Here is a 21,644-nt window from a genome sequence, read left to right as displayed (position 1 = left end):
TGAAAACCAGAAGAGAAGTTAACAGCCATAAAAGGTGTTTTAGTTAATGATTTAATAGACAATACAAAAGGAAATGAACAGTGAAGATACATGACACTAAACAGAGCTTTTACCACCCTCCAACAAATCGTCACCACTGGCAGCCATGTGTGTATTTGTGCATAGCACTGGATAAGCACTGTGAAGAAGGAATGTGTAAAGCCCCTCCCAAAACCCGTGCAGAACTGTTTTCAAATTACTTTAACAATGTTTAATTACTCCCCATAAAACACCGGGACATAGAACAAAACATTGCTCAATGATTACACTCTCTGCAGCACAAAACCACAGCCAGAGGTGTTAACCTTGAGGGCCCTTATCCAATTTTCTGCTTTCAGTTAGTCACTCTCAGCTGCAGGGGATCCCAATCCACCAAGATATGTCACAATACCGGTAATGTGGCATTGCTCTACTGAGCTTTTCCAGGAGCGCCACAGCATCACAAAAGTGCCCTTCAGTCCAGTCCCAAGTCACCTTCTGGCTCCATGTTGATCCACAATGTACGAGTAAACAGCATCACGAATTTCCCTTGCCTGCCAGGAACTAGGAGCAGTGTGCGCACAGGTGGGCACCTGCAGCCTGTTTAGGCTTTGTAAGCCAGATCTGTCCTGTGCCCACTTGTTCTGGAAGTATTCATCTTTGGCCTCACGTTACGCTAGGCACAGCACTCCACGATAATGCAAACTGTGTTGGCTTCACTGGCATCCAAACAGGTTTGCAGGCATCGCCAACGAGCTTTCAGCTGTCCAAGGGTGCACCCCACCATCATTCTACAGCTACTCAGTCTATAGTTGAATTCCCTTTTTCTTGGATTGGCAACGTTCAGTTACAGCTTCCTGAACCACATTAGAAGCAGGTACGTGGGGAAAGAACCACATTGTTTCAGGGGAATAGAGTCCCTTCTCCTCCCTGTGGTACAATTCCGATCTCCGGAGCATCCTTGTGTCGTGAACCTTTCCCATGAGTCCTTCCACTAAGCCTTGAAGAACTGTGAATAGTAACCTTTATGGTTCACGTATTCACTGACCCTTTTTGGTGGTCAAAGGACTGGGATGTGTTCCATTAATGGCTCTTGCACATTTCAGAAACCTCCTCCTCTGAAATCCCACTATAATTTCAGGGACTTTGGTTATGGCAACTGCCTGTGTGTAGATTACAGTATTGCTATCTTGGCAAACTTGTAAAATCACCACCCTGACAGTTGACTTCCCAACTCCAGACTGTTTTGCAACTGAACAGTAGCTGGCAGGTGTCGTCAGCTTACAAAAGGGCAATAGCCACCCGCTTCTGTACTGGTATGATTTTCCGAAAATGAGAGATCTGGCAGTGGAAGGTGGGTGTGAGCCGCTTATACAACTCCATGAAGCTCTGCTTCTTCATTCAGAAGTTCTGCAGCCACTGGTCGTCATCCCAGGTTTCCAAAATGATGTGGTCCCACCACACTGTGCTGGTTCTTTGGGACCAGAAGCAGCGGCCCACTCATGGGCATACCATTGCTATCCTGCCATTCAACTGTTCTATGGGACCAAGTGGATTCTCCTTCACCCTCTCAGTCGTCTATCTATCTGCTGACTTCAATTTTTCTGGACTTATTCTGTCCAATAGCAAGTACTGGACTACATGAACTTTTGTCAGCAGGAGCAGAACAATATCTTCATGGACTTGCTTCATTTCTTCAATGCAGTTAGGCAGAAGGGAGAGATAACCAGGAGCTGCTGATGCTAAATGTGTGAAGGCAGCATACAGTACCAGCAAGGTGGTTTCCCAGAATGTCTCCTCTGATGCACCCCTGCAATAGTAATGCTATCATCGCATACTGAAAAAGTGTGGATACCAGTATATGTGGATGCCAGTATATGCTTGTGCACAGAATACACTCGTGCTCAGCACAGCATATATGGTCACTCGGTGCGGGTACGTGTGCTAGCGGTACCTGGACTATTATCCAGGGAGGCATGCAAATGTAGACATACCCTAATTCCAAATCACAGACTTAGACTTCTACCCCCTGAGCTAAAAGGACTAACTCCATTAGTCAGGAGCAGCATTACAATAGCTCCCTCAGGCCCCACCTGAGGTCAGGACCCCACAGAGTCTGTACAAACGCTCTGCGGGAGGGAGTCCCTGCCCAAAAGAGTTGCCAGTCAAAGCAGATGAGACAGACAAAGAGCAGGAGGAGAAACTGAAGCACACAGAGGTGCCCAAAGTCACCAGCAGAGCCAGGGACAGAACCCATCTCTCAGCCCAGTGCCTTGTCCAGTGGGCTGTGCTGCCTCTCATAGGAGCAACATAAGAACGGCCACACTGGGTCAGAACAAAGGTCCATCTAGCCCAGTATCCTGTCTTCCGACAGTGGCCAATGCCAGGTGCCCCAGAGAGAATGAACAGAACAGGTCATCATCAAGTAATCCATTCCCTGTTGCCCATTCCCAGCTTCAGACAAACAGATGCTACCATCCCTGCCCATCTTGGCTAATAGCCATTGATGGACCTATCCTCCATGAATTCATCTGGTTCTTTTTTTAACCCTGTTATAGTCTTGGCCTTCACAACATCCTCTGGCAAGGAGTTCCACAAGTTGTGTGCAGAAATGCGTTGTGGAAGAAATATTTCCTTTTGTTTGTTTTAAAACAAACAGCTGCCTATTAATTTCATTGGGTGACCCCTAGTTCGTGTGTTATGAGAAGGAGTAAATAACACTTCCTTATTTACTTTCTCCATGCCAGTCATGATTTTATAGACCTCTAGCATATCCTCCCTTAGTCGTCTCTTTTCTAAGCTGAAAAGTCCCAGTCTTATTAATCTCTTCTCATACAGCAGCCGTTTCATACCCCTAATCATTTTTGTTGCCCTTTTCTTAATCTTTTCCAATTCCAATACATCTTTTTTGAGATGGGGTGACCACATCTGCATTGAATTTTCAAGATGTGGGGTACCATGGATTTATATAGCGGCAATATAATATTTTCTGTCATATTATTTATCCCTTTTTTAATGATGCCCAACATTATGTTCACTTTTTTGACTGCCATTGCACATTGAGTGGATATTTTCAGAGAACTATCCACAGTAACCCCAAGATCTCTTTCTTGAGTGGTAACAGCCACTTTAGACCCCATCATTTTACATGTATAGTTGGGATTATGCTTTCCAATGTGCATTACTTTGCATTTATCAACTTTGAATTTCATCTGTCATTTTGTTGCTCAGTCACCCAGTTTTGAGAGATCCTTTTGTAGCTCTTCGCAGTCTGCCTGGGATTTAACTATCTTGAGTAGTTTTGTATCATCTGCAAATTTTGCCACCTCACTGTTTACCTCTTTTCCCAGATCATTTATGAATATGTTGAATAAGACTGGGCCAAACGCAGATTGCTGGGGGACACTACTATTTACCTCTCTCCATTCTGTAAACTGACCATTTATTCCTACCCTTTATTTCCTATCTTTTAACCAGTTACCAATCCATGAGAGCACCTTCCCTCTTATCCCATGACTGCTTACTTTGCTTCAGAGCTTTGGTGAGGGACCTTGTCAAGGCTTCCTGAAAATCTAAGTACACTATATCCACTGGATCCCACTTGTCGTCCACATGCTTGTTGACCACCTCAAAGAATTCTAATAGATTGGTGAGGCATGATTTCCCTTTACAACAAACATGCTGACCCCAACAAATTATGTTCATCTATGTGTCTGACAATTTTGTTTTTTATTGTAGTTTCAACCAGTTTGCCCGGTACTGAAGTCAAGCTTACCGGACTGTAATTGCCAGGATCACCTCTGGAGCCCTTTTTAAAAATTGGCATCACATTATCTATCCTCCAGTCATTTGATACAGAAGCTGATTTAAATGTTAGGTTACAAACAACAGTTAATAGTTCTGAAATTTCACATCTGAGTTCCTTCAGAACTCTTGGGTGAATACCATCTGGTCCTGGTGACTTATTACGGGTTAGTTCATTCATTTGTTCCAAAACCTGCTCTAATGACACCTCAATCTGGGACAGTTCCTCAGATCTGTCACCTAAAAAGAATGGCTCAGGTTTGGGAATCTCCCTCAAATTCTCAACTGTGAAGACTGATGCAAAGAATTCATTTAGTCTCTCTGCAATGGCTTTATCGTCCTTGAGTGCTTCTTTAGCATCTCGATCGTCCAGTGGCCCCAATGGTTGTTTAGCAGGCTTCCTGCTTCTGATGTACTGAAAAAACTTTTTGCTATTACTTTTTGAGTCTTTGGCTAGCTGTTCTTCAAATTCTTTTTTGGCCTTCCTAATTATATTTTTACACTTCATTTGCCAGAGTTTATGCTCCTTTCTATTAACTTTCACTTTTTAAAGGATGCCTTTTTCCCCTCTCACTGCTTCTTTTACTTTGTTGTTTAGCCACAGTGGCTCTTTTTTGGTTCTCTTACTATGTTTTTTAATTTGGGGTATACATTTAAGTTAAGTCTCTATTATGGTGTCTTTAAAAAATGTCCATGCAGCTGGCAGGGATTTTACTTTTGCTGCTGTACCTTTTAATTTCTGTTTAACTAACCTCCTCGTTTTTGTGTAGTTCCCCTTTCTGAAATTAAATGCTACAGTTTTGGGTCACTGTGGGTGTTTTCCCCGCCACAAGGATGTTAAATTTAATTATATTATGGTCACTATTACCAAGCGGTCCAAGTATATTCATCTCTTGGACTTGATCCTGTGCTCCACTTAGGACTAAATCAAGAATTGCCTCTCCTCTTGTGGGTTCCAGGACAAGCTGCTCCAAGAAGCAGTCGTTTAAGGTGTCAAGAAACTTTATCTCTGCATCCCATCCTGAGGTGACATGCACCCAGTTAATATGGGGATAGTAGTAATGGGGGATTTCAACTGAGTTTTTTATTTTAATAGCCTCTCTAAACTCCCCGAGCATTTCACAGTCACTATTACCATTCTTGTCAGGTGCTCGGTAATATATCCCTACTGCTATATTCTTATTATTCGAGCATGAAATTATTATCCATAGAGATTCTATGGTACAGTTTGGTTCAGGCAGGTGGCCATTCTCTGTTGGTCAGCCACAGAGCAGGACAAAGTCCCACTAAGCCAGGGTGTCACACAGACGCTCCTCTGTGCGAGGCTGTCTGCTCCGCTGGGCCAGGCTTCTTTCCCGCGCTCTCCCTACCTCCCGTGATGTCGGGATTTCTTTCGCTGAGAGAAGCCGATCAGGTTCCTCTTGCGGGCCGAGGCCTCAGTGTCTGAGAGATCGGCCTTCAGCCTCCCCTGGTTCTTCTCTGCCAAGGGGCACCCTGAGAGGCAGTAGTGAGCCGTGAATCTCCCCGTCACATGTCCGGAGCCGTCACAGCCTGGTGTTGGGCACTTCCTGGAGAACAGAGGGGAAGCGGAGAGTTACACCGGGAAGAGACACTTTAAATGGGTACCAGCCCTGGAGAGAGATGGGCAGGAGCCCTGCTGCTGCCCATGCTGCTCGTTACCCTATCTCTGCCCCACCAAACAGCCTCAGCCCTGGGCACTCAGAGTGCTTGACGGATAGGAAGGACAAAGTTCCCTGCACAAATCCCACAGGATTCCAGTCACATGGGCATGCTGCTTAACTGACAGGTCCCCTGTAGTCTGCACAGGCTGAAATACCCCCATGCCTCATTAACAGCATCACTCTTCCCCTGGGAATACCCTGGCACTGCGTGGCACTTGCTGAGCAGGTCACAGGCACCAGGGATCGTATTATCACTACTCTTTCCCACTACCCAGACGACTCCTTAGGCCCCGAGGCCAGGGGAGGAGGGGCGAGGTCTCAGGGGATCAGCTAACGGGCTGGGGCTAGAGAAATCCTCAGGGGCTGGAAAATCTGAGTTTCTCATGACTTGCGGCTTTGCAGCATGCATCTCCCACTGCTCCGGTTCTATGCTGCAGTGCAGGGGCCTGGCTCCTACCATTCCTGATTCAACGGGATCCTCTTAGAAGTCCCAGGAGAATGGGCCAGAAAAGCATCTGGAAGGGCACGGGGAAGTTTATTGCTACATCTCATTAAACCTACAGTGCTTTATAGCCCTCACTGATTTCAGCTTCTAAACAGAGGGCTAAGCTCCCCCAGTCCTGCCTCATCAGCCATGCCACAGATACTGTAGGGTTGCCTGGCAGGGTGCAGGACCATGAGGCCACCACTGGGGGGATTCTTGGTGCACACGGGGCTTTTCCAGCCCCACCAGGCTTCTCCGCTGTGCGTGAGCTTCCGGCAGCAGAGGGGGCAGGTCCAGGGCAGGGATTACACACCCAGTGGGCGTTAATTTAGCACATGCTACCCCTGCTCCCTGCAGCTACGGGGTCTCCCTGCTCTCGCTTCTCCAGGCCCGGGGGGAGGAGAGAAGGGGTTGCCTTGGGCTGGGGGAGCACTGAGAGGGACGGAGGGGAAGGCTGCCAGCTGGGTGGAAGGAGCCTGAGGGGTCAGGTTGATCTGTGGGCTGGGGTGTGTGAGCCCAGGGGACCCATAGCCAGGTGGGGGCTTCTGAGCTGTGGGAGTCTCCATGGGGCAACGGTCAGCAGTGGCACAGGAGAGCCCCCATTTGCTGCCCTCACTGCCGGCCCGGCAGGGCTGCAGCCTCCTGCAGCAGCAGAACAGGAGGCCTGGACTAACCCCTGGGCTTCCTGTGGGGAGCTCACCTGTGGTGAAAGCTGTACTTGGAGCCTTTGGTATGAGGGATGCTCTTGCAGCCCAAGGTCGGGCAGCCCCCGTGGGCAGAAGCAGCTGGTTCCTTTGGCCCTAGAGCAAATGAGAGATGTGGTCATGGGTTCGGAGCCACAATGACCCGCCTGATACCTCAGGCTAGCAACGAAGCAGCCGGGTGCCGGCACTTCCCACCACAGGTGCTTGGTGAACACGTTGATTTCAAAGACTGCTGGCTCTGCAAGTTGGAGCGCTCCTCTGGAACTCCAGCCAGGGCTTTCCCTGCTTCTGGCACCAGCCTGCAGCTGAGACAGCTCTTAGCGCTGCAAAAGATCCCAGGCCTCACAGCCCTTAGTGCTGCTAGCTGTGTAGTGCTGACAGTACTGAACCCCCGTTTGGGCCCAATCCTTCGCTCCCTCCTCTCCTGGAACTCACACCGAGCTCAGGGAGCTGTGCCCAGGGTCTGCCCCAGAGCCAGCTGACAGGTTGCAGGCACATGGGGAGCAGATCTGCTGACTGTGAAGGTGCCATTTCAGCAGAGTCACTTTGCAAACCATCCCACAGCCTAATGCTGGGAATCGCCACATACCTGGGACTGCACCAGAAAAGGAAAGCGGAAGCGGTTCCATGGAAGAACCACCAAAGGTTGTTACTGCTACTGGCGGTAAAGAATAAAAACCTGCTGGGATCAGCTCAGGGACCAGTACACACCGAGGACTTGATCCTGCTTCCATTGGAGTGAATGGTCCAAATTCTGCTCTCACTGACACTGGTATAAAGCTGGAGTAAGTCCATTGACTTCAATGGCACCACGGCAGATTCAGTTCATTGACAAAACGCCCACTGCCGTAACAGGGCAGTGCGGGGCTATGAGATTTGCCGGGTGGAGTGCTGGTGCCAGCTCCCATTGAGAGAGGTGCACAGTGGGTGCAGTTGGAATCTGTTCGGCTACCAGCACCACTCTGTTGGCGTTGCGCTGGGGAGTGGGTATTCCTGCACTGCTCATGGTGTCAATGTGCTCACTGGCCCGGGGGGCAGTGACAGCACAGGGTTGCTATAGGTTCTAGCATTTACTGGCCAGGCGATGTCAGAGCAAACGCTCCCAGCGTGAGGCCTCGGGCACAGCGCCGGCAGGATGGGCCTGCAGTGACAGCACTGGTATCGGCACCGGTACTTACTGAGAGGAGGCTGCAGCGGGTGTCCAGTTTTCAAGCACCATCCCACGGGGTGGATATCCGGATGATCCGCATCAATCCAGAAATCGTAGACATGACTCCAGCCATCAAAATGGACCTGAGGAGACGAGGTGATAGGTCACTGCTTAACCATCATAGTCCCTCTCTAATGAGTATTAAACCCACGTGGGCTTCTTGGCATTAAACAGAGGCACTGGAGGTCTGTGCTCCGGGCCCCAGCTCCTGGAGTCATGTGAGAATATCAGAATCTCAGCTTTCATTTCTAGCCTCATGGATGATGAAAATGTGACCCAGTGTAACAGATGCACACCAGAGTCTGCAGACAGCCTGAAACAATCACTCCAAGAGGTGTGAACTGCCCCCATTCATCCTAAACTTGCTGCCACACCAAGGAGGGGTGGGAGCAGGGTCACAGAGGTCCTCATGTGGGGGTGCCTTAATTTGGGTCTGCTCCTAGGAAGAGAAAAGCCTCAGATTCCCTACAGGGGTGTGCAAGCCGGCTGGCTGGCGCACACACACACACGTATTTTGCACTCAAATCTTTCCATCAGTCACTATAAGATGGGGGTGGGCAGGAGGAGCAAGCTACAGGGGCAGTTAAGCAGAAAGCGGGAAACCCACCTTTACCCGGTAATCCTCCACGTCTTCCACGCTGGCCACGCGGATGAGGGAGGGAGTCCGCCTGTCCACCGCCTCCAGTTTCATGTTCACCAGAAAGTTGTGGGGCGGCCGCTGGGGCAGAGAATGCAGAGGGTCAGAGGGCAGCCCACAAGCTCCTATTGCCTTTACTATCACTCTCTGTATACCTCCCCCAGCCCCTCCCTCTTTGTGGGCTGGGTCTGCCACATCCAGCATGGAGCTCTGAACACACCCAGCTTCTCTCCAACACACTTGCCATCAAAGACTACGTCTACACTTAAAAAACACTACAGTGTCACAGCCGAATAGGTACTGGGGTTGCAGGGGGCAGCCCAAAAGGGATAGACAGAAGCAGCAGGTCCAAACCCAACCTTGCCTGTGATGAGTGGCTTATATTGCAGTCTGCCTCAGTGAATGGGGGCTAGATGGAGACTGGGCAGTAGCCAAAGACTGAGGTGAGGATAGGGGGTGGGGGTTCCCCAAGGAGGAGAGACCCCAAGACTGAGGGGCATACTGCCAGGGGGGAAGCACCCCAGATAATGGGGCACCGGGTCCGGGAGGGACACGGGGGCCCAGTGGCAGGGGACACCAGCCTGCAGAGGGTGCTCCGGAGGCTGGATGAGCTAATTCCCAGAAGCAACCAGCAGGAGGTGCCGCAGGGGTGAGTCCCACTGGCTTACAGGGTGACACAGTGCCACACAGTTTTGAGAACCCCAGCAGGGTGTCACAGTATCATTATGGGACAGCGATAGTCTGTAATTCCATGGAGGAGGGGGACCACAGTCCTCCAGGAACTAACAATAGAGGGGGGTGATTGGGCCAATTCACTCAGGTTGTTACACCTTCAGAGAGCTGCCACCACCTGGAGATGATCACATATACTGGGTCAAAGTGGAATGTCCAGAGACCAACAGAGAAAGGACTTGGATAAATGCAGGTTATTTATCCAAGACTCAGGGCCTTCTTTCTGATCCAGCGAATGAACAGGACCCTCTGTCCAAGCGGGCCCCAATCCTTCCTAGCAGGAGTTGGATGGACTTTGACCTCCTGAGTCTCCATAAGACTGATGGGTGATCTCTGGTAAGCTTTTAGCATACATATAGGAACGTCTATTGTCTTCTCTATAATGCTCCCATGTTAAGAATAAATGGGCTTGCTTAGAAAAAGCTGGGTGGTAACTTGTGACTGCTGGCAGTTACATTGTTCATAGCCTTTGGAGAGAAAGCAAAGCCCAAACATTGGCCTGGTTAGGCAGCCTGGCTTGCCGGGGATATCACACTGCAGGTGGGGGACCATGCAGCCTGTAGAAAAAACCCATCAGAAGGGAGAACGACACAGGTCTCTCACCAAGAGGTGATGACTGAGGGCCTGGGAGCCCAGAGTGGGTCTCTGGAGTTCAATGAGTTGAACAGGCATGGTGGGAGCAGGCAGGGCTACAGGCACCAGTGGAGGAAGCACGTGCCTGGGGCGGCACATGCTAAAGGGTGGCATAGTCTGGGCAGCTTTTTTTTTTTTTTTTTTTTTTTACTTGGGGCAGCAAAAATGGTAGAGCCGGCCCTGGGAGCAGGATTAAGCCAATGAGAGGCCCAGACCAGAGCTGTGCTGATGCATGATGAAAACACTTTGCTCAGGGTGAGGGGCCTTTTGGGCTGGTTGGATGCGCTATTGTCTGCCTGAAGGCAGCTTTCAGTGCATTGTGGTTATCTCCCATCACCCCTGCTCCTAACAAACCAGGCTGACAATCTGGTTTCCTGGTATCACGCCCCAAAGCCCAGGAGAGAGGGATTCTACACAGCTGCTGTTTCCTTCCCCAATGCAGGGGGTGGCACTGCCCAGCAATGATCTCCCAGGCTAGGGACAATATGTGGCAATGGTTTCTGTGGCTCAACCCACGAGGCAAACCCCACAAGGCACAGGCACAGTTTCCAAATACGAGATCTAGAGCGTGAATTCAAATCCAGTGTCTGCAGAGGGCACGAGCCCAGCACCCCTGCTTTAATGGTCCATGCCAGCCCTGCTGCGACTCTATATGAGGGAGTGGCTATGTCAGACACCACTTTAAAGACCCACATCAGAACAGTGGAGTCTCCAGAGGCCCAGTGCTCACCAGCCCGTGACTGCACCGGCAGAGCCAGGCACCAGCACTCACCACTTTAAAGGCCCAAGCTGGCACTGCAGATGCTCCAGTTTCCATCAGGTATTTTTCCCAGTTGAAACTGTCAGGGTCGGGATAGTCTGGACATGAAAACAATGGGCATATTGAGTAGCTTCTTCTCTGGGGGTGTCCCACAATTCTCTGCTCCCCCACTGGACCAATGCAGCATTAGGTCTGCACTGGGACCGGAGGGAACTCTGGAAACTCCTGGATGTGTGTCAATTCCTTCTGTGCCCCAAGTCCACTCCTGGGAGGGGACGTATTAGTGAGTGACACCTGTGCTCATGTCCGACAGCTTGGGCTCTCCCTTAACTCACTAACTAGCCTGTCCGAACCAACATACTGCACATGGATGACCACGGCTAAATCCAGAGCAGGGTTTTTTCAGCTCTTCCCCTTCCCCTTAACATTGGTCCCAGCTGGAGGTGGCATGAGGGTAAAACATGGTATTTTGAGTGCCCTCTAGCGGTAGTTCTCATTATAGTACTTCAGTACAGGAAATGCCTGTTGGACTACACTACCCAGAATCCTTCGCAAGGAGCTGGGTGTGTTCTGTGTTGGGAAAAGTGAGAAATAGCACATGGGGGATTGCTGGCAGCAACCTCAAGGCCTGTCCTTATTTAAAAAAAAACAACAACAAAAAACCAAAACCCTCCCCTGGGTAAAAATCCGGAGTTCCTTATTACTCAAGCAAAACTCCCCCTGCCTTCAGCTAAGTCAGGGCATTAGCGCATGGTCCCAAGTGTGTTCAATACACCACAGTGGGAGTTCTCTACGGTTCAGCTCATGGAAGCCAGACGGGGATACAGCCTCTGGCTGCATACTCACCTTGAGGAGGTGTGAGGGGTTTCCCATGCGCTTGACACCAGCCGACTGGGTGGATGTATGGACTGCTGGGGTCGCACCTGCAGCACACACATACATGTTCATAGGGGATGCAGGTACAGTCACACCCAGGGCATGCACATGATTTCTCCATGGCAGTGCACAGGACCTCAGAGCCAGGGCAGGTGTTCTGCCACAGGGATGGCACCAGCTGGGAGAGCACAGCACATTGGGGGCCGGAGCACGGCCTAATAGCCATGTGCCAACCTAAGCATTCTACAACACAGCCTGTGGCTGCCCTCCTCCTCAGAGAGGAGTGGCCCCTATGACCGCAAGTCCTGGCAGGGTCAATGCTACAACATGTGGGGCCCCAAATTTCCAAGGGGGAAATAAACGAAGGCCAGAATTTCACAATGGGCCTGTGTGCAAGTCAGATCTCGCTACTCCTATGGACCCACTGCTGGGAGAGGCAAAGGAGTGAATTATTCCCTGCCCCTTTACTACTGGAGAGGAAGACAGGGCCAGCCCGTGAAGTTTCAGACGGAGGTGATCCACGGGGCTAAGCGGTGTGTGGAGCTTGAGGCCAGTCCTGGATCGTTCACTCAGATCCCGATGGAGCACAGCACGCTGGGACCTACAGCCTCCAAAGGTCCCACCTCCGTATTACGGACAAGGGTGGCGGGAAATCTGTTTCATTGTCTGTTCTGTAGGGGCAGCTCCTAGCCCCCTAGAATAGGCCTCAGCAGGACAAAATTTGGGCACTGTTGGCCTGAAGCTCTGCAGAGAAACACAACCCAAACCATGGAAAAACTGAGCTTTTTAAAATGAAGGACAGCAACCTTTCCTTCTCCCACAGACAGGGCACGAACAGACTAAGCCCTTGCTAACGGGGCCACGCCCTGGACATCTTCTGGAGAAGAGATGAGAGGTGGGCGTAATGGCTGAGCATTCCCTCTCAGTGCTTTGAAACAAAGAAATTGGTGTAACCATAAGAACGTAAGAATGGCCCTACTGGATCAGGCCAATAGTCCATCTGGCCCAGTATCCTGTCTTTTGACAGCGATCCATGCCAGATGCTTCAGAGGGAGTGAACAGAACATGGCAATTATCAAGTGATGTGTCCCCTCTCATCCAGGCCCAGCTTCTGGCAGTCAGAGGTTTAGGGACACCCAGAGGATGGGGTCATGTCCGTGACCATCCTGGCTAATAGCTCTTGATGGACCCATCCTCCATGAACTTATCTAGTTCTTTTTTGAACCCTCCTATGCTTTTTGGCCTTCACAACATCCCCTGGCAATGAGTTCCACAGATTGACTATGCACTGTGTGAAGAAATACTTATGTTTGTTTTAAACCTGCTGCCTATTAATTTCATTGGGTGACCCCTAGTTCATGTGTTATGAGAAGGAATAAATAACACTTCCTTATTTACTTTCTCCACACCATTTATGATTTTATAGACTTCTATCACACACCCCCTTTACTAATCTCTTTTCTAAACTGAAAAGTACCAGTCTTATTAATCTTTCCTCATGTGGAAGCTGTTCCATACCCCTCATCATTTTTTGTTGCCCTTCTCTGTTCCTTTTCCAATATATCTTTTTTGAGATGAGGTGACCAGAACTGCACGCAGTATTCAAGGTGTGGGCGTACCATGGATTTATATAATGGCATCATATTTTCTGTCTTATTATCTATCCCTTTCCTAATGGTTCCTAACATTGTTAGCTTTCCTGAGTTGTAACAGCTGTTTTAGACCCCATCATTTTATATTTATAGTTGGGATCATGTTTTCCAGTGTGCACCGTTTTGCACTTATTAACATTGAATTTCATCTGCCTCTTTTGTTGCCCAGTCACCCAATTTTGTGAGATCCCTCTCTAATTCTTTTCAGTCAGCTTTAGACTTAACTAATTTGGGTAATTTTGTATTGTCCACACATTTTGCCACCTGTTTACCCCTTTTTTCTGATACACCTCTACCCCGATGTAACGCGGTCCTCGGGAGCCAAAAAATCTCACCGCCTTATAGGTGAGATCGCGTTATATCAGGTTTGGTCTGGTACAGTGTACGTGCCAGACTGGACCGGCTTCCCTGGTGGTGATTTAAAGGGCCTGGTGCTCCAGCCGCTGTGGGGAGCCCCAGGCCCTTTAAATCCCCACCTGAGCCCCACTGCTGTAGCCCCAGTGGTGATTTAAAGGGCCTGGGACTCCCCATAGTGGCTGGAGCCTCTGGCCCTTTAAATCATCGCCCGAGCCTGGTTGCCAGATCCCGGCTGGGGATTTAAAGGACCTGGGGCTCCAGCTGCTGTGGGGAGCCCCAGGCCCTTTAAATCACTGCCGGAGCTCTACCAGTGGGGCTCGGCTGGGGATTTAAAGGGCCTGGGGCGCCACACGAATTCAGATATAACGCGGTAAAGCAGCGGGGCTCGGGTGATGCTTTAAAGGGCCTGGGGCTGCTTTACCATGTTATATCCAAATTCGTGTTATATCGGGTCATGTTCTATCGGGGTAGAGGTGTAATTTATGAATATGTTGAACAGCACTAGTCCCAGTACTGATCTTTGGGGGAACCTGCTATTGACCTCTCTCCACTGTGAAAACTGACCATTTTTTCCTATCTTTTAACCAATTATTAACCCATGAAAGGACCTTCCCTCTTATCCCATGACAGCTTACTTTGCTTAAGAGCATTTGGTGTGGGACCTTATCAAAGGCTTTCTGAAAGTCCAAGTATATTATATCCACCAAATCACCCTTGCTCACATGTTTGTTGACTCCCTCAAAGAATTCTAATAGATTGGTGAGGCATGATTTCCCTTTACAAAAGCTGTGTTGACTCTTCCCCAGCCTACTGTGTTCATCTATGTGTGTTTGTACTTTCCTATAGATTCAACCAATTTGCCTGGTACTGAAGTTAGGCTTATTATCCTAACATTGCCAGGATCGCCTTTTTAAAAAAAAATAAATAAAAAAATCAGCATTACATTAGCTATCCTCCAGTCATCTGGTACAGAGGCTGATTTAAATGATAGGTTACATACCACAGTCAGTAATTCTGCAATTTCATATTTGAGTTCCGTCAGAACTCTTGGATGAATACCATCTGGTCCTGGTGACTTATTAGTGTTTTATTTAATCAGTTCATTCCAAAACTTCCTCTACTGACACCTCAATCTGGGACAATGCCTCAGATTTGTTACCTAAAAGAATGGCTCAAGTATGGGACTCTCCCTCACATCCTCTGCAGTGAAGACGGATGCAAAGAATTCATTTAGCTTCTCCGCAATGGCCTTGTCTTCCTTGAGTGCTCCTTTAGCACCTCGATTGTCCAGTGGCCCCACTCTTTGTTTGGCAGAGTTCCTGCTTCTGATGTACTTAAAAAAAATTGCTGTTAGTTTTTGTATCTTTTGTTAGTTGCCCTTCACATTATTTTTTGGCCTTCCTAATTATATTTGTACACTGGACTTGCCAGAGTTTATGCTCCTTTCTATTTTCCTAAATAGGATTTGACTTCCAATTTTTAAAGGGTGTCTTTTTGTTTCTAACTGTATCTTCTACTGTGTTGTTTAGCCATGCGGCACTTGTATGGTCCTCTTACTGTTTGTTTGTTTTTTAATTTGGGTATATATTTAGTTTGAGCCTCTAGTATGGTGCTTTTAAATAATTTCATGCTGCTTGCAGGCATTTCACTCATGATTATTTCTTTTAATTTTCATTTAACTAGCTTCCTCCTTTTTGCATAGTTCCCCTTTTTCAAGTTAAATGCTACTGTGTTGTATAGGGACTGGGAGTGGCTGGCTCACTACAAAAGCAATTTTCCCTCTCTGGGTACTGACACCTCCTGCTCAGTTATTGGGAGTGGACCACGCCCATCCTGACTGAACTGACCTTGTTCACACTGGTTCTCCACTTGGAAGGTAACTCCCTTCTCTTCATGTGTCAGTATATGTCATTTTCATGCCATGCATCTGAAGAAGTGGGTTTTTTAATCCATGAAATCTTATGCCCAAATAAATCTGTTAGTCTTTAAAGTGCCACCGGACTCCTCATTGCTACTGTGGTTGGTTTCTTTGGTATTTTACCCCTATCAAGGATGTTAAATTTAATTGCATTACAGGCACTACTACTGAGTGGATCAGCTACATTCACCTCTTGGACCAGATCGTGTGCACCACTTAGGACTAAATCAAGAATTGCCTCTCCCCTTGTGGGTTCCAGGACTAGTTGCTCCAAGAAGCAGTTATTTATGGTATCTAGAGATTTTATCTCTGCATCCCGTCCTGAGGGGACGTGTATCCAATCAATATGGGATAGTTGAAATCCCCCATTATTATTGGGTTTTCTGCTTTGGTAGCCTCTCTAATCTCCCTGAGCATTTCAGTCACAGTCACCATACTGGTCAGATGGTCAGTGATTCCCATTGCTATACTCATTATGAATTTCTATCCATAGAGATTCTATGGGACCGTTTGAATCATTTTAAGATTTTTACTATATTTAACACTGTGCTTTCTTTCACATACAGTGCCACTCCCCTACCAGCACAACCTACTCTGTCATTCCTATATATTTTGCACATTTCTATACATTTTGAACCCTGGTATTACTGTGTCCTATAGATATTCATCATTCCACCAAGTTTCTGTGATGCTGCCACTCTCCAGGTGTGTGATGAGAGGGTCAGAGATTGCTGGTTATGAGGTTGGACTTAGAGATTCTGCATTTGTAGCAGAGTTTAACTGTGCAGAATTAATCCACAATGGGCCTGAGCTCAGCTGCAAATTTTGGCTCGAGGTGTGAACTTTCTCCAAGTTCAGATGGGCTCAGAACCAGGGTTTGGTTCAGGCCTGTCTTTAGAGTTATTTTAATAAGAGACATAGAATCATGGACTAAAAGGGACTGCAGTGGGGAACGAGAACACTTAGGCCTGCTTGGTTCCTCTAAGGGTTGATGTTTCCTCATGCTTGCAGGAAGAAATTCACTTCCTCAGGACAGTACCAGACAATCAGCCAAGACAAGAGCATTATCCACATCCCGGGAAGAATCCAGTATCAGTCACTGCAGGAGGCAGCACAATGAGGCAGTGCTGGAAGGTCATGCCCGTGTTCTTACCAGTAGTCGTAAGTATCATCCCAGTTGTCAAAGTGCACCAGAAAACGATTGTCCACCACGTCCGTCACCGTGGCAACGCATATCAAGGAAGGGTTCATGCGGTCCACGGCTTCTAGTTTTGTGCCCACCTGGAATCCCGTGGGAACGGCATTCTGGGGAAAGGAGAGAAACAGGGTAGGTGCATCTGGGCACCAGTCAGTTTGCTCTGATGGCTATGTCCCCACCATGCCCTGAGCAGCTGCTGGCTGGCACCATATGGAATGCTTGAGAGGTAACCCTGTGCCCTTCATCTGAGGGGCTTGGAGTGCTTTTAACATTAGTGAATTTAGCCTCACAGCGCCCCAGGGAAGCAGGCAGAGGTAAGGAAACTGAGGCACAGGACATTTACATGACATGGATTAGGTCGCAGGGCAAGTTGCTCACAGATCTGGGAAAATAGAGATGAATCAAGACTGCCAGGCCCCTGCTAGATGCTGCGGTCCTAGACAAGAACAGTTTCCCTTAGAATTAGGATCTATAAGAAGTCACTTGTTTCCACTGTTGCTTTCCAATCTCTAGCACCAATCTTTATTACTAGGGGTTGACATGAGGAAAGACAGAGGTAGTATTCTCATCCTAAATCTCCCCTCACCTGCACTCCCCTCTCATCTGGTCCACAATTCCTGCACTCCCCTCTCATCATGCCCACCTGGTCCAGTCTTCTCAGATATAACATTTACATAAAACCCTGTGTCATAAATACTGCACTGACAAAGCTGAGTGAGAAATTATTGCAATAATCACACATCATTTGTTGGTATTGAATTTATCAGTGAGACAATGATGGATTGTTATTATTTATTGTTTAAGAGCTGATAAGGTTTTTTTCCAAACATTTTGAAAATGTCAAAGTATATTTTGTTCAGGGTTCTTTGTAAAAAATATTCCAGGTCTCACCCCCCACACCTCTTTCTCTCCCTTTTCCATTCCATTTTGCCTCTGAAAAAAGGAGAGAACATGGAAGAAAGAGGGAGAAAGGTGAAAAACTGACCTTTTTTTGGTTTGGAAAAAAAAATCTAGAACATTAAAAAAAAAAAAAGTTTTCCGGAAAATATTTTTAAACAAATACTTTTGACCAGCTCTGTCTGTGGCAACATCTACATTTATGGCGGCAGATAGAGTATGGGCACTGCACGTCTTGCTAGCACGGGTATAAGTAGCAGTGTAGTCAGTGAGGGACAGATTAGGTGAGTAGAGTGGAGTAAGCGCGCTACATGCGTGAACCCCCTGGTTTAAATCCTACACAGTTCTCTACACACCCAGGCAGTGCCTCCCATGTCTACACTGCTGCCTCCATGCTGCCAGAGCCTTTCCCCACTGCTGGAGCCTTTCACTGCGGCGTGTAGCTACACATGTAATGCCTGTACTCCACACGGCACCTTAAGTGTAGACACTGGCTGTATTAGAGATGGGTCCGAACAAACCTCCCTTATCTGAACAACCCCCAACACTGGTGACGCTGGTGACACAGTCACTAACTTACAGTGTTCTTTGTGTGCACGGTGCATGAACAGGTCGATCCTGTTCTCTGTGGGTCGACCCCCATTTCAGGAGCAGCATTACTGTTGGGATTGGGAGGAGATTGCGGGGGATGTTGGGAGGAAGAGGCCAAAGCAAAACTGGTGGGGAGATCCCCTCTGTGGGGAAATGCATGTGAACGTAGAGGCGTTCGCTTGGAAGGAGGAAGAAGAAGATCTGCCACTCACATTGTTTGGGGTCACAAAGAGGTGCCTGGGAGCTGCCTGAGCCTTCGTTATCCTCAGATAGTTTGTCCAGCTGAACTCCTCCTCCTTGTAACCTAAACACCCTCAGGAAAAGAAAAGACAGAAGCAAACGTACAGAGAGAGCAGCAGCTCCTCCACAGGCCAGCAGGACCCACGAGGACAGGCATGGAGCCTTTGTGCTGTGCTTCAAAGCACTGCCTAGGCGTCAGACTGGGGAGCCAACATCCGGCCACTGCCTCCTGCCCAGCATCTACCCTTCTACCATCCTGCAGCCTTCATCACTCCCGAATGGGTGCGCATGGCAGCGTAGTGGTTGTGGCACCTCCTATGCTCAGAATGGGGAATGCTGAAGTACTGGTACCAGCCACAGGGGCAAAGGGCGACAAGCAATCTTAACTCTCATTGGTGTGTGCTCAGCCCCTTGCCGGGTCAGGCCCTACACATCTGCTTTTCAGTGCTGCCCACCATACTCCCGGCTGGGACCATGACACCTGGGACTAAAAGGCTCAGCATCTGAGCAGGATTCGAACCCAGACGTCCAGAGGGGACAGACGCCTACTTTAACATACTGTGCCATGCCCTCCCATATGGGAGAATTTGACTCCTCCCCCTGTAGCAACTCTGTCTCCTCTTCTCCCCACAGGCCTCCACCCTCGGCTTGAGCACTGATGAAGATATAACCAGCTTTCTCCTGCTTTCAGGGGTCCCACAGGCTCCACGCATCCTGACTGACAGCACATCAGGGGAAGGCCCATCTGGAGCAGCGTCTACAGTCCTGAGGTCACCGACCTCTTACCTTTGGGGGGCTGCAGTTTGTGCCCCGTCTCCTCAGACCAGCCGGCAGGATGAATGTTGGGGGAGTCGGCGTTCAGCCAGAAATCATGGCATTCGGAGTAGCCATCAAAGTGCAGGCGCATCCGATAACCACACACCTGCAGCGAGGAGGGGAAGGGAACTGAAGGATGAGCGCACCCCCAGATGCACGCCCCGTGTGTGCTCTAACCCCCTTCAAGCAACATGTGCCTAAGAAGTCTGTCTGGCAGCCCACGCACAAGCACCATCACTTACCTTCTTCACAGCTTGCTGAGAAGGCCGGGGAGCCATATTGACACACTGGTGTCAGGAATCAGGAAGTGCATTTGAAGTCTGGGAGATCTGTGCATTTAACATAGGAACAGGGCAGGCGCTGAGCCACTGGCCCCAGTACTTCTACTCTCAGCAACAGCCACAGAAAGATTCCGACTTTACTGCCAGCCTTTCTTGTCAGGGCATAGGGTGAAATGGTGACGCAGTCAGCACTGGCGTGGATCCAGGGTTATAAAGACCTCACAGGGGCAGGTTCCCCCCTCTCCTTCTCTCAAGCGTTTTGCAAGAGGTTGTTGCCCTGGCAAAAATATGCCAGCAGCAACAAACAAACAAATCGGCTGCTTTGTGGAATTTCTCACCTTGAAGAAGGATTGAGTAGACTTCAGCTGCTGGCCCTGTGTGCCGTAGGTCACGGACTGTGCACCTTACATGAATGTAGTGCAGATGGAAGGGTGTGGCCTGACTGCCTAGAGACTGAAGGCCTCTGTTTATCCACAGAACGGATGCAGATTGGACAGTGGAAGAACAAGCTCCTACTCACTGCCTCACCAACGTGGCTCAGACTGTCCAAGAGTGAGCAAATCAAGGGGCCATAGGGCGCTTCCGTCTCCATGGTCTAGTCACTCCTGGGTTCCTCTGATGACCGTGCTAACATGGCCACCAACCGAGATGATGATTCTGCGATGTGGCCACCCGTCCTCTACCAACCTGACTGACACTCCCAACTCACTTGACCTACACCACCAAACCACCAGTGCATTTCACAACCAGCAGCTTGGCCAGGCAATGGTCTAGGTGACTGCCAGCCAACCCTGAGTTTGAATGGATGGCCTAATGGTGTGACCCATGAGTGGTCTGCTGAGCCACCTCCTGCACAGCATTTCCTTTCTCCCCCTGGAAACCCCTCACACAACACGGCTGTGAGCACGCGAGGGGAAAGGGCAGCGGAGGAGCTTGGAAAGGCACGCAGGAGCTGTCGGCCTGTAGCTGCAGCTGCACAGGAGGACCCGGAATGGCAGTGTCACACTGAAGACCATCAGAGGAGGGAGGTTCTGGAACAGCCTCCCAGTAGGAGGAATGGGGACAAACCACGCAACTAGTGTCAAGTTGGAGCTAAATACGTTTAACGACAGGATCACGTGACCGGGTTTCCTGCAATAGCAGGAGACTGGACTTGACAAGCCAGGAGGTCCCTTTCAGTCGCACGTCTTACCTCAGCCACAGTCAGGATGAAGTACATCGAAGGGTGCTGGGGATCGATCCCCTCCAGCTTCATCCCCACCTTGAAGCCGTTCTTGTGCTGGGTGACTGACTGGTACTGAAAACGAGAGAGAAACAGATGTGCTCCAGTCACCCATCACAGCCCATTGGAGGACAGAGTCCTGGGGTCACCCAATGGGTTTTTTGTTTTTTAAAGCCGTTTCCTGTGGTTTGGTTTTCTCATTGCCGACAGGACAAGAAACACGACAGCACTGGCTTGCCATGCACGCTCCCCTGAGCGCTTTCTATTGCTCAGCCTAGAGATGAGCCTCCCCTAAGTACAGGGGTATTTGCAGCTGGAGCTGTAGGCTCATCTCTTACCCAGACAAGGGCAGGAGAGAGCAGTTCATCGAGTGAATTAGACTCACCTTTTCCCATCCAGAGGGAAGCTGGCTAAGGTTGGGGTGGAGTAGAATCAAGGGGATGGAGGAGAAGGGCATTGACAGGGCCATCACTCTATAGGGCACTTGCTGATCAAACAGACTTCGAGTGGGGGGCAAAGGTCACAAAGGGGAGGGCTAGAGGAAAGCTGGAGAGCAGCGGAGGAAGACAACCTCAGGACGAAGGACTGGGCATTGTCCACAGCTAGGAAAACAGGAACGAGATGCAGAGGAGATGAGGAGAAGAGGAAAAAGGAAAGGAAAAGACGAGGAATCGGAAAAGAAAATCCCAACTCACTTCTTGGAACAGATTTAAAGGGGCAGCGATGGCTTTCTGCTCCTCCAGGTAGGACGCCCAGGACCAGCCTTCTTTCTTCTCCTCGATGGCACCTGAGCTCGGCAGAAACGCACACACAAGCCACTCAGAGACGCGGCTGAAGATCTGGTTAGTTTGCTTTGGAACTGACCCTTGAACTGGTCCAGGCTAGGAGAAGGCAGACCAGCTCCCCTCACCTCACCCCAGCGTGCAGTCCAC

At 49.3% G+C, this 21,644-nt stretch overlaps 1 protein-coding gene across 1 annotated transcript in view; it reads right to left on the bottom strand.

The window, feature by feature from the left end:
* Positions 1 to 21,644, bottom strand: part of L3MBTL1 (L3MBTL histone methyl-lysine binding protein 1) — a 55,984-nt gene that overhangs the window by 9,126 nt on the left and 25,214 nt on the right. Inside the window, exons 9-19 of the mRNA XM_039498393.1 lie at positions 21,408 to 21,499; positions 20,683 to 20,787; positions 19,180 to 19,315; positions 18,366 to 18,457; positions 16,621 to 16,772; positions 11,511 to 11,587; positions 10,677 to 10,762; positions 8,510 to 8,620; positions 7,871 to 7,985; positions 6,689 to 6,788; positions 5,193 to 5,390 (exon numbers count right to left, since the gene is read on the bottom strand). Of these exons, the coding sequence (XP_039354327.1) occupies positions 5,193 to 5,390; positions 6,689 to 6,788; positions 7,871 to 7,985; positions 8,510 to 8,620; positions 10,677 to 10,762; positions 11,511 to 11,587; positions 16,621 to 16,772; positions 18,366 to 18,457; positions 19,180 to 19,315; positions 20,683 to 20,787; positions 21,408 to 21,499 (1,264 nt within the window). The remainder of the gene's footprint in view (positions 1 to 5,192; positions 5,391 to 6,688; positions 6,789 to 7,870; positions 7,986 to 8,509; positions 8,621 to 10,676; positions 10,763 to 11,510; positions 11,588 to 16,620; positions 16,773 to 18,365; positions 18,458 to 19,179; positions 19,316 to 20,682; positions 20,788 to 21,407; positions 21,500 to 21,644) is intronic.

This window comes from Mauremys reevesii, linkage group 13 (genome assembly GCF_016161935.1).
Source record: "Mauremys reevesii isolate NIE-2019 linkage group 13, ASM1616193v1, whole genome shotgun sequence".
Lineage (NCBI taxonomy): Eukaryota > Metazoa > Chordata > Testudines > Geoemydidae > Mauremys > Mauremys reevesii.
This window is presented reverse-complemented; position numbering and strand designations above follow the sequence as displayed.